We start from the raw sequence: 26,842 nt of genomic DNA on the forward strand, positions 1-26,842 counted from the left end.
CCGGCTTTTTTCTAACAATTTCAGTTCTCTTTGTTTAATATTTTGTTTCTACTTTAAGTATGAAAATATGTAGTCAGTGCACAATGAAACAAGGTCACCAGGTCAAATATGTTTTTAAGAAAGGGGGCTTTAATTATGTAATTATTTGTTTTTCATTCTTCATGACAAACTTAAAAACCACCAGAATGTGGAATTTTTCACCATTCAACATGAAATTAAAGAGCTGCTTCAGCTGAGCTTCTTTCAGCCATTTATGATCATTTTGTAAGGTTATTTTTATTTATTAAAAATTTTTTAATTTGTATTTATTTATTTATTTATTTATTTATCTATTCATTTATTTATTTTTATTTTATTTAATATTTAATTGATATGGAATAACCTCATCGTTCATGTTTTTTCCCTGAAGTCCCCAAAAGATAATCTCCATAGTTATCCTAGTTGTAAGAGGCCTAGTTACTCAGAAAACCTTCTCTCAAACTATTATGACTGACAAAGTCAGAAGATCAGGTCAATGCATGACGCGAGTCCCATTTTGTCTATTGGACATTTATGAAAATTCAGAAAGTACTAAATACTTTACAGCAAGTCTGAAATATTTTACACAACTAAAACATATCTAACCATTGCTCTGAAAGCTACACATTCATTAAAAAGTGTTGAAAAGGTTACAGACACAACATATAAAGTATTTTTTTATACACACACACACAGAACCTTTATGTAACTCAAGAAACCAAACAATTATCATATGAAAACAGAACACCACTCGTGATCATTTTGTTATATTTTTGTAAATGTTATTTTAAATTACTTTTTTCTTATGACATTACATTGGAGACGCTGAATTTTTTGGCGGTTATTGTCGATTTGATTGTCTAGATACTACCTAAACTAAACTGAGCTAGACAATGATGTCTCTGAACTCAAAAATGAAATGCCTTTAAAATTGAGTATTCAATCTAGCCATTATACATCACTGACACTCTATTCCCCTGTTGGATGCTGTTAAGTGTTTTGACAAAATACGTGAACAAATACAGTATACAATATTTTACAAAATATTAATGTTACTTAGACAAATTCTGTAGCCGTGGACATTAAAATGAATCCAAACTTTCATAATGATGATTTCTACAATGTAATCTTCTGAAAAAACACACTGTCCCCTGCTAAGTACACCTAAAAATGCTAGATACCTTGACATTATCTGTGCGTTTTTTAATTGTGTTAGAGCTGGTCACCCTTTAGTGAACTTTAACTCAGGGACATTTTTCTTTCTGTTTTAGTTTGTCCACTATCTAATCGTAACAGTTAGGCCTAGTGCCTGTGTCTTCACTATTCTCTTCACTATTTATACATTCATAAAATAGTGAAGAGAACTATTCATTTGCTGTTACACACAGCCAACAAAGATGATCTCTTAAAGAAAGAAATCAATACTGATATTGAATCACAGAATCACAATTTTTGGAGATCAGTGATGAATCCTTAATATACATACATAGACAACCCCATCCGTTCCCTTACGCTTATCACATTCAGAGTTTTTCTGTCGGTTACACAGATTGACTCTTTGCTGTTAGACTTTAGACTTCTTATAAAGTCCATTTGTTTCTTGATATTTCTTACAAGTTTGGTGTCTCCTGTACAAGCATGATTCGGATCATAGACATGCTCTGTGTTTTATCATTTGATTTTGATAATTCTGATAATTCATAAATCGATTCTTTCCAAGAGGTTTTAATTTAAATTCATGACGGTTCGGGTCTTGTGCAATTTCAATTTTAGGCTTATGGAGTAACTGGTTGTTTGTTAAGATGTTGGCAAATTATTTCAGGTTGTGGCTTCTTAAAACTTATTCTGGTTTGATAAATGTGAATACACAGACTGGCTATTTGGTGTAACTTGACTGAAACAGCTCATCTATCATAGAGAAAATGGTGTTTAACAGAGGCACGTCGCTATGATTTAAATATAGTTTCTTTTTGTATCACCTGAAAAGGTTTTCCTTTTGGAATAGGCCAGTCACACTCATACTGGTGTTATACTCTTCAGAGTCAGACTCGTTGCTGCTTTTATATATATATCGGGGCGGATGAAGCACAGCACAAACAGAGGCGTTTGAACCGTTTAACAATATATGTGATACGTGAATGGTGAGCCGGGGCACAACCGCTGTCAGTGGCGTTATCTTCTGGGTGCTCGGTGCTCAGGGTGCAGGCGCTGTCCTGGTCCTGGCGGAGAAAACAGATGAGATCAAGGGGGAGACTGGGGGTGGGCGGGGAGTGACCCCTGACTGACCTGCAAAAGCTGACCACAGCCGGGAGAGTCCGTCGGCGTTCCCGTTGGCGGTTCCAGCGCGGTGTTTCACATCAAAGTGGAAGTCCTGGAGCGCGAGGAACCAGCGGGTCACCCTGGCATTGGTGTCCTTGGCCCGGGACATCCATTGAAGGGGTGCATGGTCGGTCAGCAGGGTGAACCGCCGCCCAGAAGGTAGTAACGCAGCTCCAGGACTGCCCACCTGATGGCCAGGGCCTCCTTCTCCACCGCTGCGTAGTTCCTCTCGGCTGGGTTCAGCTTCCTGCTGATGAAAAGTACGGGATGCTCCTCACCTGCCTGGACCTGGGACAGGACAGCTCCCAGACCCACGTCGGAAGCATCCGTTTGCAGGAGGAAGGGGCAGCCGAAGTCCGGGGCTCGCAGAACCGGGCTTGAAGTCAGGACTTCCTTGATCCGGGTGAAGGCCTCCTCCGCAGCGGGGCTCCAGGGTATCCTCTCGGGCTGCCCCTTCCTGGTCAGGTCTGTCAGAGGGGCGGCTATAGAGGAGAAGTTGGGGATAAAGCACCGGTAGTATCCGGCCAACCCCAGAAAGGCGCGTACCTGGGACTTCGTGGTTGGACGAGGAGCCTCCCGGACGGCCGTGACCTTCTGTTCTTGGGGCTGGATTAGGCCCCGGCCAACGCGGTATCCCAGGTACTTGGCCTCGTAGAGCGCCAGGTGACATTTCCTGGGGTTGGCGGTGAGTCCGGCCCGTCGGAGATCCCGCAGCACCGCTCCGAGGCGCTCTAGGTGTTCTTCCCAGGTCTCCGAGTGAACCACCACATCATCCAGATAGGCGGCGGCATAGTGTTGGTGAGGCCGGAGTAGAATGTCCATGAGCCGTTGGAACGTGGCGGTGCCCCGTGTAGCCCGAAGGGGAGGGTCCGGTACTGCCAGTGGCCACCGGGGGTTGAGAAGGCAGTTTTGGGCTTTGCTTCGTCGGTTAGGGGGACTTGCCAGTAGCCTTTGGTGAGGTCCAGTGTTGAGATGTACCGGGCCCTCCCCAGACGATCTAGCAGTTCGTCCACACGGTGCATCGGGTAGCCATCGAACTCGGAGACCTGGTTGAGCCGCCGGAAGTCATTGCAGAAGCGGAGCGAGCCGTCAGGCTTGGGGACCAGGACGATCGGGCTGGACCACGGGCTGGTAGATGGCTCAATTACCCCCAACTTCAGCATTTGTTGGATTTCCTCCTCTATAGCCCGCCGACGAGCCTCAGGGATACGGTAGGGCTGTTTTACTATGATGCCGGGAGGAGTTTTGATGTCGTGCTGTAGGATGTGGGTCTGCCCGGGCGATGGCGAGAACACATCCGAGAACTGACCGACCAGATGTTTGATGTCTGACTTCTGGGCGGGAGACAGCATGACGTTCATGTCGACGACCGGGGCTTCCTGGGTGGTGAGGGCCGCTAGGTTCTCCCTGGTCCCCACCCATTTCTTCAGCAAATTGACATGGTAGATCTGCTCAGGTCGGCGTCGGTCGGGTTGCCTGACTTTATAGTTTACTGGGCCCAGCCGTTCCAGTACGGTGTACGGTCCCTGCCACGTGGCCAGAAACTTGCAGGCCTGGGTGGGGACCAGAACCATGACCCGGTCGCCGACTTGGAATTCTCGCGGCTGGGCGGGGCGGTTGTAGTGGCGTTGCTGAGCTCTCTGGGCCTCTGTCATGTGCTCCCGTACCAGGGGCATCACCCGTTCGATCCGGTCCCGCATGGCCTGGACGTGTTCGACGACCGACCTCTGGGTCGCCGGCTGCTGCTGCTGTTCCCAGGCCTCCCTGGCGACATCCAGCAGGCCTCGGGGCTGACGGCCAAACAGCAGTTCAAATGGTGTGAACCCAGTAGAGGCCTGGGGCACCTCTCGAATCCCGAAGAGGACGTATGGGAGAAGTAAGTCCCAGTCTCTGCGATCCTCGGCCGTCACCCGCCGAAGCATCCGTTTGAGGGTCTGATTAAATCTTTCGACCAGGCCGTCGGTCTGGGGATGGTAGACAGAGGTGCGCAGCTGATGAATCTTCAGCAGCCGGCAGAGGTCGGCCATCACACGGGACATGAACGGGGTGCCTTGGTCGGTCAGAATCTCGCTGGGGATGCCGACACGGGTGGAGAGGAGGAAGAGTTCTTGGGCAATGGCCTTGGCGGTAGCCCTTCGGAGAGGGATAGCTTCTGGATACCGGGTGGCGTAATCGACAATCACCAGGATGTGTTCGTGGCCCCGGGCAGACTTTGGCAGCGGCCCTACCAGATCCATCCCGATGCGCTCGAAGGGCACCTCAATGATAGGAAGTGGTATAAGCGGACTGGGGGGAGAAGGCCGGGGCGACGTACGCTGGCATTCAGGGCAGGCCTGGCAAAAGTTTCGTACGTCTCCGTCCAGCCCCGGCCAGTGGAAACGGTCCCGGATCCTTTGGGTGGTGTTGGCAGCCCCTAAGTGTCCCGCCAATGGATGGGCGTGGGCCAGTTCCAATATCGTGTCCACCTTTGACTTTGGGACCACCAACAGACGCTTTTCCTCCCCCCTTCGCTGGGCAACACAGTAGAGCAAACCGTTCTCCACAATGAAGTGCGAGAGAGGATGGGGGCTGGGCCGGACTTCCTCTCCCTCGAGGAAGCGCACTTGATCCCAGCAGTGTTTTAGCCTGTCATCGTCCCGTTGAGCCCGACCGAATGAGCCCCCTCCAGTAACCTGCTGAAACACATCAAAGAATACGTTAGCGTTAGGAGGGGACTCACCATCTCTCCCGCTGTCGGAGGTCATGAGTGCAGTCTGGCGGCGGGCCCCTCTCTTCTTCTCCGGCGGCTTGGATGGGCTGTCGGCCCGGGCAGCGGTCTTGAGAGCCTCCGGGAAGCCCGGCCAGTCCCGCCCGAGGATCACCGGCACCGGTAGGTCTTGGACGAGGCCTACCTCCAGGTTCCAGCTTCCACCTGCTGTGGTTATTTTGACCCAGCGGGTCGAGACTTTCTTGGTATCCCCATGGACACAGGTTATCGGCAGGCGTTTTCGGGGCGTGGAACGGGGAGGTAGCAGGCGGGACTGGACCAGGCTGACAACGCTGCCAGAGTCCAGGACGGCGTCCAACTTGCGCCCGTTTAAGACGATGGGGACGGCCGGCGCTTCGTGGGGCACCTCCTGGTGTAACCCACTGCCTGCTAGCCAGGCCTGGGTGCCCCGAGCTGGGGTGGTAGAAGCTTCTGTGGGCATGGGCTCGTCCTTTACTGCAGGGCCCGCCGCCCGCTCTACTGGCCGCCAGGTGCCCTCCGGCGCGCGCTGCTCCTGGGGTGCCCTCCGGGGAAAAGGTGGCGCTCGCTCCCCGGCTTCCCTCTTGAGTGCCGCTTCAGCCAGCTCGACCGCTTCCACTAACTCTGAGGACGTCCGGGGATTGCGCATGCCGACCGCCTGGCGGTAGGATCGGGGAAGAGCCCGCAAGAGCCGGTCGATGACCACCCTCTCGACGATCTGGCCGGGGGTCGGGTCCTGATCCAGTAGCCAATGTTGGGCTAGACGGGTGAGCTCGGCGACTTGAGCCAGGGCCGGTCGACATGAACGCGGGGATCGGGCACGGCGGGGCGCGGTCGAGCGGCGGCACCCTGGGCAGCGAACTCCTGCTCGAGCTGCCCTTGTCGGTTCGCCAGGTGTTCTACAATCTGCTGCTGTCGAAGGGACACCTCTGTGAGTTGCTGTAGCAGCTCCTCCATCTCCTGGCCGGGTCGCGAGCGCTTAGCTGGAGGGGGACAAAGAGAAGAAAAAAAAGATGAGTCGAGGTAGGTGCCCTTTAAACAAAATGGCGTCCGCGGCGTAATGTTTCGCTTTCTTCTCTTTGTTTCGCGTGTTTGTGAGTGCTTCAACATGCCCGCATTCTCCACCACTTGTCACGGGGCGGATGAAGCACAGCACAAACAGAGGCGTTTGAACCCCGGAGGGCACGTTTATTTAACAATATATGTGATACGTGAATGGTGAGCCGGGGCACAACCGCTGTCAGTGGCGTTATCTTCTGGGTGCTCGGTGCTCAGGGTGCAGTCGGTGAGTACGGCAACGGCGAATCTTGGGGGAATTAGCTCCGTGTCGCTGTTCAAGGACTGGCTTCTAGAAGATACAAAAGAGATAACAGTCAGAGACAGCATGTAGGATTGTGGTAGCTCACTGGAGTGTGAGCCTGACGTGGCTTATCTGGCCACCGGCAAACGAGCTCCAGGTGCGGCGAGTCCGGTGATCAGTGGCTTTCCCAGGTGATGGTGGTTTATTCCCAGGGCAACGTTGATGGTAGCTCGGGACGCCCGTCACAATATATATACAGACGTGGACAAAATTGTTGGTACCCTTTGGTCAATGAAAGAAAAAGTCACAATGGTCACAGAAATAACTGTTATCTGACAAAAGTAATAATAAATAAAAATTCTATAAATGTTAACCAATGAAAGTCAGACATTGTTTTTCAACCATGCTTCAACAGAATTATTTAAAAAAATAAACTCACGAAACAGGCATGGACAAAAATGATGGTACCCCTAGAAAACACTGAAAATAATGTGACCAAAGGGACATGTTAATTCAAGGTGTGTCCACTAATTAGCATCACAGGTGTCTACAACCTTGTAATCAGCCATTGGGCCTATATATATGGCTCCAGGTAATCACTGTGTTGTTTGGTGATATGGTGTGTACCACACTCGACATGGACCAGAGGAAGCAAAGGAAAGAGTTGTCTCAAGAGATCAGAAAGAAAATTATAGACAAGCATGTTAAAGGTAAAGGCTATAAGACCATCTCCAAGCAACTAGATGTTCCTGTGACTACAGTTGCACATATTATTCAGAAGTTTAAGATCCATGGGACTGTAGCCAACCTCCTGGACGTGGCCGCAGGAGGAAAATTGATGACAAATCTAAGAGACGGATAATCCGAATGGTAACAAAAGAGCCTAGAAAGACTTCTAAAGAGATTCAAGGTGAACTTCATGCTCAAGGAACATCAGTGTCAGATCGCACCATCCGTCGTTGTTTAAGCCAAAGTGGACTACATGGGAGACGACCAAGGAGGACACCATTGTTGAAAACGAATCATAAAAAGCAAGACTGGAATATGCCAAACTACATGTTGACAAGCCACAAAGCTTCTGGGAGAATGTCCTGTGGACAGATGAGACAAAAATCGAAGTTTTGCCAAGGCACATCAGCTGTATGTTCACAGACGAAAAAATGAAGCATATCAAGAAAAGAACACTGTCCCTACTGTGAAACATGGAGGAGGCTCTGTTATGTTCTGGGGCTGCTTTGCTGCGTCTGGCACAGGGTGTCTTGAATCTGTGCAGGGTACAATGAAATCTCAAGACTATCAAGGAATTCTAGAGAGAAATGTACTAGCCAGTGTCAGAAAGCTTGGTCTCAGTCGCAGGTCATGGGTCTTGCAACAGGACAATGACCCAAAACACACCGCTAAAAACACCCAAGAATGGCTAAGAGGAAAAAATTGGACTATTGTAAAGTGGCCTTCTATGAGCCCTGACCTCAATCCTATTGAGCATCTTTGAAAGGAGCTGAAACATGCAGTCTGGAAAAGGCACCCTTCAAACCGGACACAACTGGAGCAGTTTGCTCATGAGGAGTGGGCCAAAATACCTGCTGAGAGGTGCAGAAGTCTCATTGACAGTTACAGGAAGCGTTTGATTGCAGTGATTGCCTCAAAAGGTTGCGCAACAAAATATTAAGTTAGGGGTACCATCATTTTTGTCCAGGTCTGTTTCATGAGTTTATTTTTTTAATAATTCTGTTGAAGCATGGTTGAAAAACAATGTCTGACTTTCATTGGTTAACATTTATAGAATTTTATTTATTATTACTTTTGTCAGATTAAAGTTATTTCTGTGACCATTGTGAGTTTTTCTTTCATTGACCAAAGGGTACCAACAATTTTGTCCACGTCTGTGTATATATATATATATATATATATATATATATATATATATATATATATATATATATATATATATATATATATATATATATATATATATATAGTGACGAGTTGGCTGCCCCCTCCTCGTTACTGTCATCTTCACCCCGTCCTTTATTCGCCGCCCTTCACCAGGCTCCCGACGGGAGTGGGTGTGTTCGAGAGGAGGGGCGTGGTATTGTTCAGGTCTGGCAGCGTGTGACGAGGCACACCTGGATTGAGTTAGCCTCGTTACCGTCGCCGTTAAGTACCGAACGCGCCTCTCCTCGGGAGACCGGTCTCTTCCCCCGTGCATGCACGCTGGTGTCCTCGTGGGTCCAGGAAGGGTGCGCGATGGACCTCACCCCGCCGTCCGAGAAGTGCTCATCCCACTCTGCCGCCCGGAGCAAAGACGCGACGGAGATGCCGCGGAAGAAGCCGCCGCCCCTCGCACCCCAGACCAGAAGAAAGGGGAGCGCGTGTGACCGCCGGACTCCGCCCCTTACCTGGACCCTTCCCCCCTGGAACACGGCCTAAACCTGCACTTTCCCCGGAGCACGGCGAGGACACCAGATCCCCCTTTTATTTGGACACTTTCCCCCTTGGACACTTTATTTTGTATTTTTATTTTGTCAATAAAAAGCCTCTCCGAGGCCTGACGCCACGCCCACTGTGTCTGTCGTTGGCTCCTCCCGTCACAATATATATATATATATATATATATATATATATATATATATATATATATATACATACATTTTGTGACCAAGTACAATGACCAGTCAATCATTTTGAATTATATAGCACTTTTAACAATACTGTATCAAAGCACAGAACAATATAAAGCAGAAGAATACGATGATAGGGATGTATAATGACGAGAGTGAACAATTTGTTATTACATGCAGAGACGCTCTCTGTAATCAATTTAACGATAGTCGCTAGAAGTTAAGTGTCCGCAACAAAGCAAGCCAGAGGCGACAGCGGCAAGGAACCAAAACCCCATCCATGCAGAATGGAGAAAAAAAACCTTGGGAGAAACTTTTGCCTAAAACAGATGACATTTTATTTATTTATTTAGGTCATGTTTAGAGACATGTGCAAAAGACCCGTGGTCATGGTCTGCTGATGCAGCTTTGCGGAAGAGTCAATACTCTCCATAAAATTTTCACAAACATTACTTAACGTCTCATTTATGGATTTGTAGCTGGACAGATTCTTACAAACACAATTTTTTTTTCTTCACACCGAGGATGTAGACTGACACTGGAATTTTCACGCATGATTATTTATACTTCTGGATATTATTATGAATATTATTCATAATAATATCCGGAAGTATAATTTCGGATATTATACATATGAATATTATACTATGAATATTATTATTAATTTTATGAGGTCACAAAGGTCAAATCTATGAATTATTTTGTCAGTTGGTGTCATATACAGACTATTAACCATCTTAGGCAAACCGTTTGCCTACCAAACAGCCAGTGCTTTCCATTATTTTTGATACCAATATGTCAATAAATATCAATTCAGTTTCTATAATTTTCAGTTACAACTGAAGATAACCTTATAACCTTAGATGACATTATTAAAAGACACATTCCCAATAATGAAATCATCACCACAATTGAATAGGTCACTGTAATGCTTTCTTGCGAGATCTGCAGTGTTTTCAGATCCAGTAACCCCTTCAACGCTAGTTCTGTCACCACCCAATCACAGCGATCCACCTCACCAGAGTACTAATCAGTCACACCTGCACTTAATCAGTACTATTTAAGCACACACCACAGTTCACCCAGTGTCCGAGCCCGTATCACTGAAGTGGACTCTCTCTCTTGCTCCTGTGAACGATTTTTTGAGGATTTACCTTAATAAATAAACTTGTTGTGTTCCCTCCTGGTCCCTGCTGTTTCCAGTGACTCTGTCTGCATCTACTGTGTTTGTGGTGTGTGTCTCCCAGATCATCTTGCATCAGCTGTTCATGGAAAAGATAAGAACTGTGTTCAGCATTGCTTTTTTTCCTGCCTCTGAACACCTACCTCCAATATATTTACCTGTTCCTTCTGCCAAGTACCTTACATGCTCTTCTGTGTAAATAAACCTTGTGCACATACCTATCTGCTGTGTGAGTCTGCTTCTGTTACAACAAGAAGACAGAGGAATTTTACTAGCATTCATAACTTCTATCCAGAAATCCTGTATATCATTTTGTAGCAATTTTTGGGCCAAAGAGTTAGCTCCGAGAGTATGTTTGCTCCTTTTTATAAAGCAAACAGCATATTTAAACTGAATGTCTCATGTAGGGCCATTCCTTGGTATTCCAGAAGCAACCCAGTTTTTTAAGGCTATTCTTGCATGCTGATAGAGTTTATTCACATGCTTCATGCTGCTTCATTTTAGCAAATAAACATGATTACATCAATGTCAATACTGTCAAAAGACATTATTTGTCTTGTTCTCACGTATTTTAAATACTATTATTATTATCTTTTTAATGAGAATAGTAAGAAAAATATTGGTCAGGAATTGAGTTAACATGGTAAACTGTTTTGCCTTATGTAATTCATTGATTTGTATCCAGCAATGCTTTCCTCCTCTTTTAAAGAAGAGTGATACTTACCTTAACTTAAGTTTGTCTTGTTCTCTCATATTTTTAATTCTATTACATCATTTTTATGAGAATAGTAAGAAAAATATTTGTCAGGAATTGGGTTACCATGGAAAAAGGTTTTGCCTTGTGTAAATTCATGTCTTTGCATACAACAATCAATACTGCACTTGAACTTTTGTGTGCTCACACACATCATTTTTTTAGTAAATAATAATAGATGTAATAGAAAGTGAAACGTGAATCTGTAGCTATTTTCATAAAACCTCTGAAGGCACAACTTTTTTGCCATCACCTGACCAGTTAATACTCCTCCTCTCCTCTTTTCTCCTCTCCTCCCCTCCCCTCCCTTACCCTTACCCTTACCCTTACTCTTACTCTCACTCTCCCCTTAGCCTTCTCTTTCTCCTTGCTGTGTGCTCTCCTTGCTATGTGGACCTGGGTGTTGATTTCTTTAAGAATATATATTTTAGGTATAGCTAACAAAAACCATCTCATTATGTTTTTACAGATTATTTACATTGTTTTTTTTAGGAGCTCTGTCAAAAACAGGTTGATTTTGACCTGTCTAATTACTGTTCATGATCCTCTCTTCTGATTGGCCTGTTTTTTCAGTGATGCAAGAACAGGCTAATGTTTGAGTTTACACACTTTTTATCAGAAAAGGTTTGATATATTGTCTTTTGTTGTTATGGGCGTGTCTAAAGTTTTATTGCATCTCATGACTATGTCATTTATGAAATATTGTATGTGTGTAAAACAACAAACTGACGGTTTATATACAATCGTGTTATGCATGTGTTATGTATTGTATATGCATTGTTGTGATTAGCTGGACTAGTGACTAGTTGTAACATTAGCTGGAATAATGGCACAGCTGTAAAATGTGTTGCCTGATGAAACCTTTCCCCATATGTTGACCTAAAGGGAATATTCCAGATTAGGTCATCTGAGCTTTCATTTTCTCAAAGGCAAAGCTGCATACCCAGTCTTTGTTTATACCTATCGCTATTTCTAGCCACTGCTGGCTAGGAGAACTTGTATTAATGTTAAAAAACCTCATAAAGTTAAATTTTCATGCCATGGAACTTTTAAACATTTAAACTTTATTGTTTAGGAAAGAAACACTTTTACAAGTTTAGGAAAAGAAAGACTTATACAAATATTTTGATATTTTTATTCATGTTATATCACTGATGAAACATAATCCCATACAAAAACATAATTCTAACAATATACCAGTGTCAAAAACTATATCTCCCAGCCTTAGACTTGTTGTCAACTGCATAGATGTGATAATTTATGTTGAGATTTATGTCAACTCTCTTTATGGTTTCAGAATAAAGCCAGAAGATGCTATGGATTTTGGTGTTTCACTTCTCTTTTATGGCCTGTACTATGGTGTACTCGGTCGGGATTTTGCAGAGATGTGTGCAGATTTTATGGCATCCACAGTTGGGGTAAGAGCTTAAATCAAGAAGCTGTGATGAGCCAGACTATGTAGAAAAATCTTAAGCATGAATGTGTCCTCAAGTTATTATCTATTTTCACTCCAATTTTATTTACCAGGGTTCATGGAAAGCAGAAAATATCAGCAAATTATAAAACTGGATTCTAAGGGCTGAATTTGTAGCTTCGAAAATTGTTTTAATTAACATATTGTTTTGTACTTATTTTATAGAAATCATCAATATATTTTATTATTGCATCTGTTATAAATTGCTTTGTAAGGACAACCTGATGTATAGATCTGTTGTTTCAGTATTACAGTGCATCTGGAATGCCCACGAAACACCTGTCAGACAGCATCTGTGCCGTCTGTGGTCAGCCAATTCTTGTAGATGTGAGTGAAGAAGGAATCATAGAGAACACATACAGGCTGTCCTGCAATCATGTGTATCCTTTCATGTTTTTTTACATTTGTGTTGATTTGTCGTATTTGTCATGATTTAAAATGTTACTGAATTTTGAATATTGGCCTTTAAAAATAACTGACATTGAAAGTAAAAAACAAAAAGAAAGTAACAGATGCACTGTAAATGGTGGACCTGTTCTGTCGATTTCAGTAAACTTCAGTTGAGCTGCATGGTCCTGGGCTGTGAGCACTGATCCCATTAGAGGATGTCAGACCGTCATGCCACCCTAATGGACTGCACTTGACCCTACTTGCACTTGATCTTTGTTGACCCTAGATCAACATCTTTGTTGACCCTGGAACAACATTGTGATTAACCAATCAGATTTGCAGAACCAGTTTATAGTTATTGTGAAATTTAGGCTTACAATCAATGTTTGGTGCATGTACATCAGTATCATTCATCGATCATTTCCTCTGATTTTAGGGATTACTCATGGGTAAGGTTAGGTTTAGGTGAAGAGGTCACAATTAAATTTTTGGATTAAAATGTTGTTCCAGGGTCAGCAAAATATGTTGACCCAGGAACACATAGAACTCCGCAATATCAGGACAAATACTCTACATAATTATTAGTGAATGAAACCCACTGATATTTGCACTAATAATTAGCTCTCAGTTCTCAACAGGTATAAAGTGCATACAATGCAGCTTTCTGTAACTTGATGTGTTTTTTTAGTTTTTTGTTCTTTTGACTGTTGGTTTTTATGTTGTTTTAGTTTTAGAAAAATCCATATAGTGTTTCCATGGCAATAACGCAAACCTGAAAAATGTATACTTTATAATGAATAGGCTTATTAATAAGTATTACGCTTTTAATCCCCTGAACAACATATCTTAAAGTATATGCCACTATTGTTATCACAATGAGTCACAAAATGTGAATTGATTATATGTATTGTATTTATGTTTTTTGTGGTTTTATTCAAGTTTCAAAATGACATTGGTAGTTGTAAAAATACATGTAACAGTTTGACAACATTTCTAACGCTTTTTAAACCACAGACAATAGAGCTGTCATTATCTGGCATGTACACTAGATACACACATTTGTTTCCTTAACCTATTTTTTCTCAGATTCCATGAATTTTGCATACGTGGCTGGTGCATTGTGGGTAAGAAGCAGACATGTCCTTACTGCAAAGAAAAAGTTGACCTTAAAAGGATGTTCAGTAATCCGTATCCTTTTTTAGGGATGCACAATCATGATGTTTCATGGCCATTTTGTCATCATACAGATTTTTTTTACTGAAACTGGCCAATTCTGACAACGATTACCTGTTTATTTGGCATTTAACAGAACAAACTGTCTTTTGGCTATTGAAAACAATAAATGTAGCCATCTGAAATTAACAGTAGCAACTGAACAGTAAGAACATTCAATACAAAATAGATTGTACTGACATCAGCCTTTAGCTTTTGCTTTTAAATTGGGTTGAAACTATGTAAAACTGCTCTTAAATAAAAACAAATATGAACTGTAGCCTTGTGAAATTAAAGGCAACAACTTCATAGTTACAATCCAAACAACACAATCAGCACACACACAACAGTCCAAACAAAGATGTTACTTAATCAGCATTCAGCATTTGTTTTTTTGTCTTAAATTTGGTTTAAAGAAAAAAGGTCTCACCAACTAAACTAAATAAAACATAAACAAATATATGCTATAAATAAATTATTCTAAAATGTTAAATCAAATAATGTTTAGTGTAATGACTTAAACAAAGAAACTACAGCAGGTGTTTGTTTTTGTAAATCAAATTAAGTCAATGTAATTTTAAGGTAAAATAAAAATCATCCTGTACAGCACTGAGGTCTACTTTTCAAAAGTGCATGCAAGTTCACAGCTTTGTGACAAGTTATACAATAAAACAGTGATAAAGAAAGCTGCTCTTATTTGTCCGTCAGTACACTAAGGGCCGGTCAACCGGTGTACCCCTATCCTTTTTAATCTCCAAAACACTCAAATCAGTTACATTAAACTTAAACTGCATATACAGTGGTGTGAAAAAGTGTTAGCCCACTTCCTGTTTTTTGGGGTTTTTTTTGCATTTTTGTCACACTTTAATGTTTCAGATCATCAAACAAATTTAAATATTAATGAAAGATAAGACAAGTAAACAACATGCACTTTTTAATGATTTTTGGTGGAGAAAGTGTGATGGTCCGGGTTTTTTTTTTTTTTAAAGGAAAATGTCAGGCCATCTGTTTGTGACCCCAAGCTGAAGTGAACTTCAGCAGAACAGTGATCCAAAACACTCCAGCAAGTCCACCTCTGTATGGCTGAAGAAAAACAAAATGAAGACTTTGGAGTGGACTACTCAAAGTTCTGATCTTAATCTTAATCAAGCACTTTTTCACAGGGCCATGTGGGTTTGGATTTTGTTTTCCCTTCATAATAAAAACTGCAAGTTGTGTTTACTTTTGTTATCTTTAAATATTTCAGTTTATTTGTTTGTTCTGAAACATTAAAGTGTGACAAAGATGCAGAATTTTTTTTCACACCACTGTGCATGTGTAAGTCATCTCATACATTATAAATGCTTTTTACAAGATTTGTGAACACTATGGGGAACCAATAAAATTCCTCCAGACATGAAGAAGAAAAAACATGACATGACCTGGGCTTGAGCAGTTATGGCTCAGAGGGACCAAATATAAACAGGGTGCAGAGATAGGTAGTAACGAGTTTAGGGGTAACTAATACTTTAGAAGTATGTTTAAAGATGGGTACTTTTACTCTTACTCAAGTACATTTTTTGTTAATTTTTTTTTTACTTTTACTTCATTACTGTCCTCACTGTTCTCTTTTCTTTGTTTTCATGCTTAAAATTCAATGCTTAAATTCATTCCAAACGCATTGTTTATTGTTTATGTTTATTTTTGAGGTACAGAATAAGAAAGAAACAAGACTATTATACATTGTGTTTTATGAGGATTGTTCCCGGTTCCAGCTGATCTAGTTAATGCAGCCTAACACTCCTTTAACGGATTTTGATTATTCAAAATTCAAAAGTGTATTAGTGTGTTATCTGTAGGCTAGGTTAAAAAGGTGTGTTTTTAATCTAGATTTAAACTGACAGAGTGTGTCTGCTTCGTGAACAGAGTTAGGGAGATTGTTCCAGAGTTTGGGTGCTAGATAGGAAAAGGATTTGCCTCCTGCAGTCGATTTTGATATTCTAGGTATTATCAGATGTTTTGAGTTTTGAGAACACAGCGAGCATGCAGGACTATAATGTGATAAAAGCTTGCTCAAGTATTGAGGAGCTAAACCATTCAGGGCTTCATAGGTAACTAATAAGATTTTAAAATCTATCCTATGTTTGATAGGAAGCCAGTGCAGTGTTGACAGAACCGGGCTAATATGATCATACTTCCTAGTTCTAGTAAGGACTCTAGCTGCTGCATTTTGGACTAGCTGAAGTTTGTTTATCAAGCCTGCAGAACAACCACCCAATAAAGCATTACAATAATCTAACCTAGAGGTCATAAACAAATGAATTCATATTTCTGCAATAGACAAAGCATAGGTTGTAATTTGGATATATTTTTAAGATGGAAAAACACAGTTTTGCAGATGCTGAAAACATGGTTTTCAATGCAAAGATTGCTGTCGAGCAGCGATTTGGACTAGCTGAAGTTTGTTTATCAAGCGTGCAGAACAACCACCCAATAAAGCAGTACAATAATCCAACCTAGAGGTCATAAACAAATGAATTAATATTTCTGCATTAGACGTTGAAAGCATAGTTGAAAAACGCAGTTTTACAGATGCTGGAAACATGGTTTTCGAAGCAAAGATTGCTGTCAAGCAGCACGCCTAGATTCCTAACTCATGATGAAGAATTTACAGAGCAGCCATCTCTCCATTAGACTGTGTTCTAGATTATTACATGTAGGGTTTTTAGGTCCAATTATTAGCACCTCCGTTTTTTCAGAATTAAGAAGTTACTCATCATCTCTTTTTTTAATACCGACTATGCATTCTGCTAGATTCTCAATTTGGTGTGTATCACCGGGCTGTCATAAAATATACAACTTAGTATCATCAGCAATATGACCACTTTGTTGTACATGTACCTTATATGTTAAATCAAGGCTTGACATTAACACCTGCCAAACACGGGTGGTTTTCAGCTGTGGCGGGTAACGCAGTCACTCCCACTAGCCACTCTGGTGAGTTGAATTGTATATACAATAATAGAACTCAATATTAGTTCCAGACAAAGATCACAGCAGAATAGTCGTGCATAACAATCAATCAATCACTTTAATTTATATAGTGCTTTTAACAATAAAGATTGTGTCAAAGCACTGAAATAGGAGAATAGAATCCTAGTAATGTATAATGACAATATAAACACTTAATTTCTTATTAAATGCAGAGACATTCTGTGTAATCAAATCGATGGTAATTGCTAGAAATTAGCTGTTTTCCATGATCTGTCCACAGGGCTCATTTAGGTGTTCTGGTCTCCAATGAATGTCATCTCTTGCTGTTGATCTTCATTTGATCTGCATACTAACTAAGAAACAGAATGAGAAAGAAGCAGACTAATATTAGTGTAGATGCCATTCTTTTTTCAATATAACAAGCACATTGTATATTATGGGGAGTTTTCCCAGTTTCAGCTGATTCAATTAATACAGCCCAACAATATTTAAACGTATTGAATAATAGAAGCGTATTCATGTTTTATGTGTAACCCAGGTTAAAGAGATGTGTCTTTAAACTAGGGTCTAACATACATGTTGTTGGTTTAGATGATTTAACAACTTTGATGATTTTAACAGTTATTGTTTTCCTATAATAGAGAATGAGTGGAATGATTCCTCAGGGAATCTATAGTGCATTATCTGATGTGATAGCTGACTGCTGCATGGTTACAATTTTATCTCTGATAGCACCTTGGTAGTAAAGTAGTTCATAAAATCATCACAAGTGTGATCTTGAGGAATGTCAACACCTGTTGATGCTTTAGCTTTCATAATTTAGTAACTGTTTAAAATAAATACCAGGAATTATGTTTGTAGATCTAGCGGTTTATAATGGTTTTCTGTATGATAGGGTACATTCCCATAAGGCTATACAAAATACTTAGAGTTTTATTTTTCTCAAATTCACATTCAAATTTTATTTGTCATATTTTATTTATTTCTCCAGCTGCGCTCCATTTTTTGGGCTGCTCTCTTTAGGGTGCGACTGTGCCCATTATACTACAGAGTCAGATTGTTTTCTTTTATCTTTCTTACGCGTAAAGGAGCAACTGTATCTAAAGTGCTGGAAAAGAGAGAAAACATGGTTTCTGTTACATCATCAAGTTTTTCTGAATTTGCTAAAGAATTGCTAAAAATCAGAAGATTGTATCCACACTGAGGTCAACTTAAAAAGTACATGGGAAAAGCAGAGTCCAGTTCTCATCTGCAGCAAGTTCAAGTCCCGTAGCAAGGGGAAGATAGTTGTTGTTAAATTTGGATCTGAAATTCTATGGTATGCCAGCTTATTTAGCTAGATGGATCCATCAATTCTAGCAGGCTATGTCGGCTATGCAGCTCTGCTAATGAGCCATTGGTTCATTATTAATATTTTAATATTTTAATATTGGTTCACAAACTAATAGTCATGCAGTTGCACTGCATGATTGAAAAGAAAAGATTGATTTAGATAACAGATGATATAAACATAATATCAGTCTCATAAATTGTCCTCTTTGACACTTTTAAGCAAACATACAACCTATCCATGCTGCCAAAGATTGCTGTCAAGCAGCACGTTTAGGTTTCTAACTGATGATGAAGAATTAACAGAGCAACCCTGTTTTAGACTGATTATTACATGTGGGGTTTTTAGATCCAATTATTAGCACCTCAGTTTTTTCAGAATTTAGCATTAAGAAGTTACTCATCATCCAGTTTTTTTATATCGACTATGCATTCTGTTAGATTCACATTTTGGTGTGTATTGCCGGGCTACTATGAAATATACAGCTGAGTATCATCAGCATAGCAGTGAAAGCTAACACCATGTGTCTTGATAATATCTCCCAGAGGTAACATGTATAGGTAGAAAAGTAATGGCCCTAGCACTGAGCCTTGTGGTACTCCATATTTTACTTATGAACAATATGATACCTCCTCATTTGCTGCTACAAATTGGTAGCGGTCAGGTAGATATGATTTGAACCATGTTAAGGCTCTTCCACTAATGCCAACATAGTTTTCTAGTCTCTTCAAGAGAATGTTGTGATCGATAGTATTGAATTTTGCACTAAGATCTAATAGCACTAATAACGGGATACAACCACGATCAGATGATAGAAGGTCATTAGTAACTGAGAGCAGTCTCAGTACTAAATCGTGATTTTTCTCTGAGAATGAATATAGTTGTGAGGATACTACCTTTTCTAGTATCTTTGACAGAAAAGGGAGATTGGTCTGTAATTTACTAAGTCTTTGGGGTCAAGATGTGGTTTCTTAATAAGAGGCTTTACTACAGCCAGTTTGAAGGTTTTGGGAACATATCCTAATGACAATGATTAATTAATAATGGTCAAAATAGGGTCTGTGAGTTCTGGAAGCAAATCTTTTATTAGTTTAGATGGAATACGGTCTAACATACATGTTGCTAGTTTAGATCAAGTCAAGTCAAGTCTAGTCAAGTGGCTTTTTATTGTCATTTCAACTACATATAGTTGTGCAGTACATTGTGAAATGAGACGTTTCTCCAGGACCTGGTGCTACATGAAGTCACACTTACAACAAAATACACAATACAAAAGAACTCACATACTGAGCTAAGACAGTGTTTAGATGATTTAACAAGATTGTACAATTACAGTTACAAGTACAACTATAGCTCACTAACTGATGTGAGACTGTAGCTGACAACTGCATACTTACAATTTTATCTCTGATAGTATCAATTTTAGAAGTAAAGTAATTCATGAAATCATTACTGTTGTACACCTGAGGAATGTTAGCACCTGTAGACATTTAATTTTCATTAATTTAGTCACTGTATTCCTTCCTTGCACTATTTGCACTAGTTTGCACACTGGGTTCTGTACTTTACTCCCTTGCTGTTTGCACTAGTATGTACACTTTGCACTTTATGTGGCTAAGACACTGTCTTTACTGCACACAACTTTACTGCACTGAACATGTAGTTGAAACGAGTATAAAAAGCCACTTGACTTGTATTGAATAAATACCGGGGGTTGTGTTTGTTTTCCTCTAAAAGAGTCGAAAAGCAGATCTAGCAGTTTTTCAACTTTTTAATCAGCAAATTCTTTAATGAAATCTCTGCTGTGCCCTGGTGGCCCGTATATAGTAGCCACTAAGAACATGACAGGGAATTTATCACTAGCATGTGTTAGATAATGTTATATGCAGCACCAAAACTTCAAATGAAGCCTGCCCTCTGAGAAGTACTAAGAATATTGTTATAAATTGTAGCAACACCTCCCTCTTTACTTTTTTACTCATTTAAAGTAATGAATTTACCAGAATAATGAATTTTTCTGGTTTTAGCCAGATTTCTGTCAAACAGAGCAAATCTATGTTCTGATCTTTCATCAAATAATTTATATAAAGTGTTTTTGTGGAAAGGGATGTAATATTCAGCAAGTTTTATCATTTGCTTCTTTGCTTCTGAAGCCGGAACTGAACAATGTACATGATTCACTGAACTAGTCACATCCAAAGCAGTATCTACAGTCCTCAAATTCTTTCTGTCCTCAATTAAAGTTTGCATGAATGTCTCTAATTCTAAAAAGTAGCCTTTAGGAGGTTGCCAGAAAGAAATCAGAAAAATAGCTGATCAAACTGCAAAGATAAAATATATTAGATCTGTGTATACAAGTGTAGGAATACTTGAAAGCTTACCAACAAGTCAAAATTGCATTTAAACACCCGACAATTAAAAATGATAAAACATTAATATTTAGTAGGATTAGCTATTTAACAAGCAACAGAGTAGACACAGCTTAAATCATAAAATCTTGCTACATAAAAAAAAATCTTTGTGTTAGAATTCACAAATAACAAGCAGTTACCCAGATAGCAAACGGACATTCATTCAATATTGATTTTTGGTTGTAAAGATCGTATCAGTCGTCAATCAAATTTCAGCATTGAATCAACATTCACTATTTGATCGGAACATCAAAACATTATAAGGCTGACAAAAAAAACAACAACATTGATTCAACCTTTTAAATTACATTGATTATTCAACTTAATACAGCCTGATGTTCATTCAATATCACCCCTATGAACAAAACAATTCTGATTCATAGTCCGAACGTTATGATTACATGAATTCACCTGTGGGCCTGATGAGGGGCTGGCTAACTAACTTAACTAGCCGCCAACTTAACTTTACTGAAAACCAAGCAAAAAGTCATAACTTTATCAAACCTGTTGCACAAGGTCAGTATTATGGAATATAACATACATTATGTCACTGTGAGGCACATTTGAAATTTGTACAACAACAGAATACTTACCAAAGAATGGATTTCCATGTGTAAATGGGAGCATCTCAAAATGGCGGATCCACTAGGGAGAATGCGCGGTCTTACACATGCGCAAATAGTGCTCCCCCTATTGAACTCATTTATTTTGAATTACTAAAGCTTATAGGTGAAACTATTAATATATTTTATGTTACATCATATACACACAATATAAATGCATATTTTAAAAATAAATATATTTAAGTAAAACAAACAGTATTTACTTGTCAGATCAAAGAGCTTGAATCTTTTTTTTTTTTTTTTTTTTTTTGAGTGTGTACAAATTTACCTAACCATACCAAAATCAACAGGCCAAAAAATGTGCACATGGATGTATGTGCTGCAGAGGCTTGGGAATCCAAAATATTTTCCAATTCTGAAAAAAAAAATCCACATCTTGATAAATAAATGTAAAGACAGTTAATAATGTCATTAGTAGCTTTACTGTGAGTTCAAGCCCCAAATAGGAACAGTTATGTGACAGACAAAGTGTTGTTGCAATACATAAGCTGCAATTGTCTCTACTCTATTTTGAGTGGCCCTGTCTGTCTTTCTAACATGCACACACACAAGGTGTTTTAAGGCCCTTTCACACAGGATGCAGAATGTGCTGTGTACTACGAAACATTAATTTCAATGGCTTGTGCTGCACGAGTTCAAAACTCCACATTTGAAAAGTTAGCAATTACTTAACAACATATAATGTCACTTACAGTTAATGATTCAGAAGCGCCACACTGTAAGAGCAAAGACGGAATTGCACCATTTTTTATGAATAGCTTTTGCACATCCCTTTGTATTCTTCAAGCTTAACAAAACTGTCCTCCATAAAATGCGCTGATGATAATGAATACTAACCAAGGTTATTATACTTTTAAATTTTTTAATTTGTTTTATTTTAATACCGTTTTAAAATGTTCTATACAATTAAGTTTAGTTTTTATTCGTTTTTTATTCGTTTTTATATACAGGTGCTGGTCATATAATTAGAATTTCACCATTAAAAAAGTGAAACTTGTATATTATATTCATTCATTACACACGATTGACACGACTGATGTATTTCAAATGTTTATTTCTTTTAATTTTGATGATTAGAACTAATGAAAATCACAAATTCAGTATCTCAGAAAATTTGAATATTACTTAAGTCCAATACAAAGAAAGGATTTTTAGAAATCTTGGCCAACTGAAAAGTATGAACACAAAAAGTATAAGCATGTACAGCACTCAATACTGAGTTGGAGCTACTTTTGCCTGAATTACTGCAGTAATGCGGCATGGCATGTCAATCAGTCTGTGTCTGTGGTGTTATGAGAGCCCAGGATGCTCTGATAGTGCCCTTCAGCTCTTTTGCATTGTTGGGTCTGGCATATCGCATCATTCACAATACCCTATAAATTTTCTATGGGGTTAAGGTCAGGCAAGTTTGCTGGCCAATTAAGAACAGGCATACCATGGTCCTTAAACCAGGTACTGGTAGCTTTGGCACTGTTACTGTTAATGTTTAGCAGAATTAACACATTAGTATAAAAATGGAAATCAGTAAAGTATACGAATATAGGCCTAAGCCAAAATGAAGCAGTCAGGTCTTTTTGCTAAAATCTACTCAAGTGGTGATTATATCTGGTGTTGAAATATTTAATATTAAAATAAATGTATTTATTTTACTATATTTAACCATAACCATGATATTGTAACTGTCTTGTTCACTTTGTGAACAACTGCTCATAAATCGTACCATAAATCGACAAATTAATTCAATAATAAATAAAAGAATACATAATAATAAAGTAAAGTCTCATATTGGAATGTTTTGGGGTTTTTTTATTTATGAAAAATTATAAGCGTGTGTATGATGTGATTTAGCCAGTGCACATTTGATTGAAAGCCTAGCTATCACAAAATCAGGCAAGTTTTGTATTGTTTAAAGAAAGGATGTAAGTTTTCTAAATGTTTTCAGTTGATTAGCATGTTGCGCTGCATGTGTGTTTTTCTGCAAAGCACAAACTGATGTAATAGGCTAGATTTAATGCGGGTGCTGCTCTTAGATAACAGGGTGGTTGTTCTGCTGTTGCACAAATATGACCTCTGCTTTAAAACGCTTTCTGTCTCTGCGTCAGATGACCCCATGTGCCTAATGCATCATAATTGATCATTTAGTCTGTGCAACTTTGGGGATCTTATGCACTAACAGCTTGTAATACTCCACAGAGAAAGGAAAACTTGAAATTGCATCATATGAACCCTTTAATGATTCCTTACTGCATCTACTTTTGGTGGGCCAAATAAAGTGCTTTTGCTTTTACACAGAAACACTCAATGATTTGAATCACTTTTGGAAATTTTCTATGGGTTTCTATGTGCTGACACACTTAATTGATAAAAGGAAAAAATATATATTAATGCAAACATTAACAAATACAAAACATGACTACTAGAGTGTTATAACTTGCATGTTTTCTTTCTCACATTGTAAAACTTTTTTTCTTAATTATTTACAAATGATTTAGTACCTTAACTCCATCCTTAGATGGGAGAGACCCCATGTCATGTACGGACAGCTACTTGACTGGCTGCGCTACCTTGTGGCCTGGCAGCCTATTATCATTGGACTGGTACAAGGCATCAATTACATTCTGGGTTTGGAGTAATAGGACCAGGATAAGGACGGGCATGCTTGATTCATTCTGCAGTGAATACATCTTTGGTTTCACTGACACAGGGACACTTTTTCAATGACTGATGCTAATGTGTTTTACTGTGGTAATATGTCTTCAAATTAAAATTTATGAGCAGTCTGATGTTGGATGTTTTTATTGACATTTTTCTTTTCAGACATTTGTTTATAGACTATTTAAAGTTTGGACCTTGATTTATACATTATTAGTGTAATGTAAATGTTGCATATTGAACTGATTTCCCGAATGCACATTTAGTTTTATAAAAGGCATAAATATGTGTTCTTCATGTGCAGCTACTGTGCATTACACTACACTTTTATTAATGTGAGAAAATATTTTATACACTTTATTTTAAAATTATTTGTAATATTTTGCCACTCCTGTGAATGAAGTTGAGCATTTAAAACTATGAATCTAAAATTGTTTTCCAGAAGTAATCATGATCAGTTTCAGTAGGTTTGATGTCAGCTGCTTCTGTTGACTGAATTGCATAAATCCTGAAACAAATTAACAATTTTATCAGTGAAAATTAATGAAAATAATATACTTCTGTAAAAAAGTTTGCTTCTCGGGGCAAATGTATTTTATTTTACATGTTTAGATTTTTTTTCCTAAGACAAGACAAAGATACTGAATAGGAGAATGTAGTATGTTGGCACAGATGGCATTTATATTTTATCTTATCTTGTAGCATTTTAAGCACATAACTTAGCAGTATTACATAGATGTAATACTGCTAAAAAAGGGAAAAAAATTCTGTCTGGTCTAAGCCCACCAAAGTCCTAGCATCTTGTTATGCTGGGGTTATCCTGGGGTTATCAACCACTTAAAGCCTGTTTAAGAGAAAAGAAGGCCAGCTCTACTTCAGCAGACCAGATGACATGGTGAGGTAGGTGGTAAATTGGGGATAAACTGACGGTGATATCCAACTAGACCAAGGGATGTTTTTACTTGTTTCTTTGTTAGAAACTCAGAGATTGTGTCGGTCTTGTCTCTCTGAGGTCGAACATTACCATGTCCAATGGTGAATCTAAGATATTGTGCCTCTGCAAATGCTAATTTACATTTGGTTGGGTTGCCTTTAGTCTCACTTTCCTCCCAGACTTCCCTTGGTTTTTTGATGGCCCCCATCCTGGAATTGAGATGGCCCATTCTGGTATATATCCTGCCGAATCACTTTCATTACCTCTACCGTCAGTCCTTTTCCAATAGGGCTGTCAGAGTCTTAATGTCAGCAGGACTGGTTTGTGCAGCATAATGCTTTGCCTTAGCTGGCAGGGAGTGAATGCAAAGGTTCCAGCACAATTCTTTCCACCAATGGAAGGCTTTCCCTTGTAGTGAATCATATCAAAAGCCCATGCATGAAAACGTTCGGCACAAGCAGGGTAGTGTTGTGGATTCCCCGGATTAAAGAAGACTCCGAGCATTAGGTTTTGATAGCAAAAATTCAGACTTTTATTGATCAATACCAGCCGAGTCTGTCTAAGGTCCACACAGAACCACTCTATAGACAGCACTCCCGCTTACCACTATTCAGGGGTTTTTATATGGTCGTCACAGTAATATATGGTGGCCTCCTGAATTACCCTTGTTAATGAGGATCACAGGTGTAAGACAACAGATGTAAAATGCCAGAAACAGATGGGTTCTAAATAGTGGGGTTCTTAGCTTATGTCTGACTGCAGTTATAATGGTAACTGAATTATATAAGATTTACTTTATATTTTGATTAACAAAAACTTCTTCATATTTCCCCCTTTGAGACGTTTACGTCTCATTTTACTCTTGAGTGACATTTCATGATTCAGTCTGTTTTATTAACGCTATCTAGTAACCAAAAATAGTCCCTATGTTACATTACAACAAGTCTAAGTCATGCCATTTCACTCAAGAAGGCGTTAGGGCCAAACCTCTTCCCTCTGTCTCTTTGGCTAGAAGGAAGTAAAAGACCATAACACCTTGATTTTACTTTAGTCAATGTACAGGGGTTGTATACTTGTTACTATGTCTATGGTTATCCTAATTATGGAACACATCTAGGTCAATAAAATAGATTAAACATAAACATAAACAAATATGAATGGGTAGGTAAGAAGGGTACCTTCTAAAGGTTAATCAGAAACATCATAAAACAGAAACATCATAAACCAAAATATAAAATATGCATAATAGTTTTTTGTCATTTCCTTATTCCTCATCAGAGCTATTGGAAGTTTCTTCTGCTAGATGCAAGTTCACGGTTGTATGGATTTGGACCGGCTATTAATTGGCTTCCAGGTGTTTTGGTACATACTAGGCAGTCTTTCTTATTTAATTCTGCTGTTGTGAAGGTGGCCCATTCATACCACTGATTGCTTTGTGCCAGTTCCCACAGAACATCTAGCTGGGTGTCATCCTCGTACATATTGTCCTTGTCCTCGCTGTTCCTGCGTTGCTTTCCATGTTGTCCTGCTTCAACTGAGTCGCTGCTGGTTTTGGTGGAGGGCTGAAAAGTTGATGGTAAGGAAGTGAGGTTGTGCGGCAGCGAGTTGTTCTGTGCTTGACTTGTGGGGGCTGGAGTTGTGATGTTGTCTGTGGCTTGAACTTGTGACAGACATGTGCTGATCAGGCATTTGGTCAACAATATTATCGCCATTGTCTTGCTGAGCTCTCTCTGTTGCATGTTCTTTATTATTCTGTATCGTGGCTGGTCTTTCTTTGGGAACTCTTGTGCAGTGATTCAGATGGTACCAAGTGCTGCTTCCCTCTACTTGAACAGCAGTTGGTGTTGCTGCTGTGACGTTATACGGCCCTTCCCTTCTTGGCTCGTTCCATTTCCTTCTGAATACTCTCAGATAGACCTGATC

General features: G+C 39.9%; 1 protein-coding gene across 2 annotated transcripts in view; it reads left to right on the forward strand.

Annotated features, from left to right (window-relative positions):
- The window catches only part of rnf121 (ring finger protein 121), a 57,945-nt gene extending 33,829 nt beyond the window's left edge, over positions 1-24,116 (forward strand). For both annotated transcript variants that reach the window (XM_043221846.1, XM_043221847.1), the window contains 4 exons: positions 12,218-12,338; positions 12,641-12,774; positions 13,871-13,972; positions 23,846-24,116. In XM_043221846.1, the coding sequence (XP_043077781.1) occupies positions 12,218-12,338; positions 12,641-12,774; positions 13,871-13,972; positions 23,846-23,966 (478 nt within the window). In that variant the 3' untranslated portion in view covers positions 23,967-24,116. The remainder of the gene's footprint in view (positions 1-12,217; positions 12,339-12,640; positions 12,775-13,870; positions 13,973-23,845) is intronic.
- The last annotated feature ends 2,726 nt before the right edge of the window (positions 24,117-26,842 follow it).

Source organism: Puntigrus tetrazona, chromosome 21, assembly GCF_018831695.1.
Source record: "Puntigrus tetrazona isolate hp1 chromosome 21, ASM1883169v1, whole genome shotgun sequence".
NCBI classification, from domain to species: Eukaryota; Metazoa; Chordata; class Actinopteri; order Cypriniformes; family Cyprinidae; genus Puntigrus; species Puntigrus tetrazona.